Raw genomic sequence first — 5728 nt, 5'->3', positions numbered from 1 at the left:
CAGGGTCATTTTCACAAACTCCGACTCCGACTCCAGTCAGTATTTTTCCCACGACTCTGACTCCGACTCCAGCCATTATAGTTTTCACGACTCCGACTCCGACTTCATCAAGAGAAAAGTAGCCAGACTCCGAATCCGACTCCACAGCCCTGCTTGATGGGAAAATGACAATGACTCGAGTGGATTTGAAGTGACTCCGAATGCCTTAAATTTGTTAGAACCATGGACGTAACAAACTCATCGCGTATCAGGGGACTAGTATAGATCAGAAGGTCGCAGCTTGGTATTTCGCTAACCAAGCAATTATAGTTATGGCAACCATTGGCAATATGTTAGTTACATCTTTGGTCGCTAAACCATGTTATTAAGGCCACTTAAAGGTACCGAGTACCGTAGTGGTACGCTCCAACGATCTAACAGCAGTGGGCCGTTCGGCGTTCCGACATCTCAATCACTAGGACACATTCATTAATATATTTATATTACATTTCTATTTTTTCTGCTCCTATATTTGAAGATATTTGGCCATGAGATTAATAGCCTACTTATCAGAAGTATACCCGAATCCTCGATTGGAATTACAATGCTCAACTTAAAAATGTTTTGATATCACATCAGTCTCTATCATCAGTCCGTTGGATTCAAAATATTAATAGTAGCTGAGAATTATAACCTGATAGCTTTTATGATGGCATCATACATTTGTCCGCCCATATGGTGTCTGTATCTTATAGTTAATATTTATCAAGTACAACAGCAATTCTATTCAAATAGTTATAAATGTGATGATTCTTTTCGTGCCAGGCCTAAATTGATACAAACGTCAATCAAATTTGACGATATTTGTTTACTGTCAGTCTGTTGAATCGGCTCACTTTCAATAGGAGAATTCATCCCCGGCAAATAAGGCCTACTTGGAAAAACTTAGAATACCCCTATAAATGCTGCGGCCCGCGGCGTCGTCAAAACTGGAAAATGGCCCGCGAGCACATTTGAGTTTGAGACCTCTGTTATAGAGCAATGGTGATTTTCACTTGAACAAACTCGAACAGCCGGCTCATTGATATTGCGGCCTTGTAAGCAGTATTATCTTATTTTAGGGTACTCAAACTTCCTGAACAAGTCGAATACAAGCCAACATTTTCATTGAAAGTCTTTTAAGCACGGTAGTTGAAACATGTAGCTGCCCGCTTGGTTGAGATACGATGAATAACCATTTGTTAGGTATAATTTCTAAAACAGTCTGAAACAAGGCCAACATAAATCATTAATCTGGTGACTGCAAACTTTTGATACACAATGGATAATACGGGCACGAGGTGAAATACACACTCTAACAGAAATTTACCACATGAATTTCTGTTCGCAGAACCAAAGCGGTACTACTACCTCCCAACAATAAACTGGGATATCAGTGAAGGGTATTGCGAGATGTTCGAACATCGGGCTCTTTGCACGATTGATCAACTGTGCCCGTGGATTGACGGTGCGAGGCAATTTATCCATGATATAATTCCTGGAAATAATTGGGTGGCGGTTGCAGGCCGTCGGTGGGGCCAAATAGGCGACAATTTTCGTAAGTATTGTTGATAAAGCTCCTTACACTTAACGTTTAAACGTAGGCTATATTGTCCCAGTCTAACACCATCCGTAGTAGGGATATCCCATTTGCTTAACTTAGATCGTAGTCGTATTACTTAGCGCTGGAGAGATAAAATGTTTGCTAGCATATGAACATTCAAGAAATTTCATTTTGTGCAACGTGAAACCAAATTGGATTTCGATTCGATTCGATATGAGATTGCACGCTTAAAATCGAGGAATAATTATATGAGGGCAAAGGAAATGGCTGTAATATATTTTAAATACAGAGACTTCGTGTTGGCACTCGGAAGTTAACCTGTCGTGGGGGGAAGATACTCATCCGAGATCCTATAAGGGATATGTGTATTGCTGTAAAGATACATCAACGCATACAGAGCCGGGTGAGCATACCGTTTGATGACCCTTCCATCGTGTTTTTCCTTCAGATTTATTACAATATTGAAATTGTTTGATATATATTTAGCACATCAAAATACGATTTATATTCTCCAATTCAAAAAAGCTTACGAACACTTATTGTTGTTGTTCGAGTCTGAATGTTCTTTTAACTATATTAGTCATTTTACACCAGACCAACTTTTTTTTCGTCATCTCGAACATGCCGAATACGTTCAACTTTCGCTCTGGTCTTCTGTAAGACATCGTATACTCGGATCTGATGTGGAGATACCGACTTCACAGGGTTTCCTAAAGTTTGGGTCGCGACCTAAACATGGATCGTTAGGAGTGTCAATTTGGGTCGTGACCGCCCAAATCAATTGCTAAATTCCTTGCCACAACAATCTTCGCCATTCGCCGTCCTTCTGCGCTTGGTTTGTTCATGAGCAAGGTCACAGTGTTGGGTAACCATAATATCTCAGACATTGGTTTTCCCGGAAAAATTTATCTGGCGTGGGTAATACTCAGGCAGGGTATAGCGTGAGGGAACGAGCGTGGCCGTAACTGCTGCACTCGATATGTTTTTGAATACGCATAATTTACAGTGATCAATCAACTTTATATGCGATTGGAAAAGAGCAATATATTCATAACATCGCGTAACGCCGCTGGATACCGTTAGGGGGTGTGCAACGGTGTGTCGACTCCACCCTTTCCGCCCACGTAGACACACGGGATAACATGAAGTTTTGGTCTACATCTGGCTGGCCAAAATACGGTGCCAAAACATCGAATGAATGCGATAAAACCTTGGCTGGTTGGCAAAACCTTCAACATTGATACTTCCGTCTTCGAAATGGTTGGCACCTAATAGTCTCGTCTTTACAATCTGAGCTCTGCGCTACAAATGTAACCCGCACAGGACAATATTACAACCCGATTTAAAATCGCGTGCTTCACACATGTTTCTTAGAGCTAGATTGCGTTCAAATGGCAGATCGCCTCTATTTCATAGATGCCGGAAAATTGGTAGCATACTGACATCAAAATGCAGTCATGCTTGGGTCGCGAGATGAGAGAAAACTCAGCTTTGGGTCCCGCATGCTGCATGCCCCGATGTTCCACGAATATATTTCGAATATTAGTAATGAACGGTATAATTGTTACAAATAACGCATGCAGACAGGTATATCCGACTCAAAAGCGCTGCAATTGCTTCAACAGCGGGTAAATCAGTACACGTCACGACTAAATTAATTATGACCCTGTTGATGGAGTGGGTGGGTGAGTTACGGCTGACTGGCTGCATGCGGTCCGCGAAAGCCTCAAGAAAAGATAATTTGCAAGAAAAATGTAATTATTGCAGGTTGCAGCGTCTTGACATCCGTTTTTCCTAATATGTTTCAAGATGACAATGATATGGTATTGGTTTACTATGATTTATATTTTATTGCTAGTGCAATAGCCCGATTGCAGGGCCCACGCATTTTCAAAAGCTTCTATTGCTAAACATCATGGAAAGCCGAAACGGAATTGATATAATTTGCTTCAAAGAGTGTGATTTTGAATTGTCAAGTTCACGAAGTTTGTTACATTTAGCGCTGTACTCGAGATACCGATTCGTGCGTGTGTTTGGTAGATTCGCTCTCGAAATGTGTAGGAGTGTTTTAGATTAATATCATATATATATATTGTAAAAGCGTATTTGAGGCAACACGATACCGTCAGCATTGTATGTCCTGGAGCTAAACCAGAAGTAGAATCAGCAAATCTAAGAACATATCGTTCCTTACATATTCAACTTTATATCCTCTTTTAAGAATCGGCACAACCGACTTCTATCCCTAATTTTTACAAATTGGTTATCAAGGATGAACAGTGATAAACCTATCAATGTTTCTGACCGCGAGTATGTTATCATGTAATCAATGTTTGGTTTGTTTTAAATATAAACATTGATATATTATCCCCATATTTCCTCGTCCACTATATAATTAATGAAAAATAGTGCGTTTTGGCTAACAATGTCAATTTTATAAAATGACAATTTCCCCCATAAAATTGATGCAAGCGTATGTCAATACCACGTTCTACGTTTAAAATGGAAATTGTAAATGGTAATTATTTTTGTCAAAAACTATTCAAATGGAATTGGAATAGTCTTGAAACATAATCACGTCAGCTCAGTAGGTGTTGTAGGAAGTACGCAAAATATGTTAGATAACTCTCCAGAACTAGTATTTAATTAGTGAGCAAAGATCACCTCCGAATCTATTTCTCGGATACGATCTATTTATCCTTCGGGACGTTTAAAACAGGAGTCACCGTTATACATATATCGCAATTCCAGCCGTAAGTTACCGATTCATCGGACAGACCGCTACATACGATTCATCCAGAGATCACTGCCGACTTCAAGGAAGACGACTTTGTTATGCCTCGGAAATTTGTGTCAAAGGCAAACCTGTGTATGGAGCGATTAAACATAACCAATGGGTCGCAATCAATGGTCATTACAACGAATGGATACAGATTGGAAACACAAACGGTAACATATAATACGTATTTTCAACAGGCATTTTCCACGCCAATCCAAACTTTTCGTATACCCCTTATCCAGCGCCAGTGGCATAATGGCAAGCATATGAACAAAGATTCAAACAGAAACAAATTTGACGTAATAGTGCATACTTGAAAAATAAATCTACATAAATTCAACTGCACGATTAACTATATTACTATGGTGTAGTCATATTAAAGAACACGATTTTAAGATTTTCCAATAATATTTCCTGCTAAATGTCTAACATTTTCATTGTTTAATATAGCTCGTACACGTTTCAGCACAACTGATTGTGTCCGCTATGAACACTGTACAACATTCCTTTTCTTCAAATTACATCATTGCGTCATATTTTGCCTAATTAGTTTTCATTTGAATAACTGTGTTTGTGTCTGTGTATGTGTTTGTACATATTTTGATGGTGTGCTTGTGAATTTCTTGATAATATGTTTGCTACGTAAATATACACACGCTCGTAAAGTCATTAAGTTGGTAAAATACATTACAAGAAATTTCCTGGCGTTCGTAAAGCAATGCTCCAGTTTAGTACCGCTGTCATACATTCCAGTATTAATGTGTATAATTAGCAATTAGATTATTTAAAGACTCTGGTATATAAAAGCTGACGTTGCATTTTCGTTTGTGTGCAGGAAATACGTGCACGCTCCACGGTCCCAAACACGGCCACCGGTCGTGGGGAACAAGGACGGATGGAAGTACGAGAGACTTTCTAGGATATTTGTACTGCTGCAAATGATGTACTTTGCGGATCTGTTAATGAGCAGTACGCAACATTTGGTTCTATATCATCCATTTTCTTCTAATTGGGGTACAATCAGTCTGCAAAATAAAACCAAGTGACTCTTCGAACACTTGTTGTCTCCTTTTCGTTCTGCGGAATGCAACGATGCGAAATCGGGAGTAGATCTGCCTACAACAAAGTATTTTGCGACACAATAAGGCACCATCGTAGCTATCTAATGATACTTTACAGACTATCTTATACTTTTCAATTAGCTAGACTGAACAGACTAATTTCTGTTTCTTTCAAAAATAGAATAAAGCAAGTGAATAAAGATTTTTTTAGAAATTTCGATCTCTTATTGCAACTTTTACGAATATTGCCTCATCCATTGCGAGTGGCGTACGATTTAAAATACAAATATGCATTTTTTCCAGTCA

General features: G+C 39.1%; 1 protein-coding gene across 1 annotated transcript; it reads left to right on the top strand.

Moving 5' to 3' along the window:
• Positions 1-1349: 1349 nt before the first annotated feature.
• LOC145436177 (uncharacterized) lies at positions 1350-5416 on the top strand. Its single transcript, XM_080313520.1, has 4 exons — positions 1350-1576; positions 1872-1985; positions 4334-4531; positions 5197-5416. The coding sequence occupies exons 1-4, from the start codon at positions 1432-1434 to the stop codon at positions 5301-5303; spliced, it is 564 nt and encodes a 187-aa protein (XP_080169646.1). The 5' UTR covers positions 1350-1431; the 3' UTR covers positions 5304-5416.
• Positions 5417-5728: the final 312 nt, after the last annotated feature.

Source organism: Botryllus schlosseri, chromosome 3, assembly GCF_051294905.1.
Source record: "Botryllus schlosseri isolate E-star chromosome 3, Bs_hap1, whole genome shotgun sequence".
NCBI classification, from domain to species: Eukaryota; Metazoa; Chordata; class Ascidiacea; order Stolidobranchia; family Styelidae; genus Botryllus; species Botryllus schlosseri.
This window is presented reverse-complemented; position numbering and strand designations above follow the sequence as displayed.

What these genes read in the sequence shown, in the direction of transcription:
- LOC145436177 (XM_080313520.1), top strand. Translation starts at nt 1,432, where the DNA reads ATGTTCGAACATCGGGCTCTTTGCACGATTGATCAACTGTGCCCGTGG. An exon ending in CCAAATAGGCGACAATTTTC is followed by an intron (nt 1,577 to 1,871) that starts GTAAGTATTGTT and finishes TTTTAAATACAG; the next exon opens with AGACTTCGTGTTGGCACTCG. An exon ending in ATCAACGCATACAGAGCCGG is followed by an intron (nt 1,986 to 4,333) that starts GTGAGCATACCG and finishes TCGCAATTCCAG; the next exon opens with CCGTAAGTTACCGATTCATC.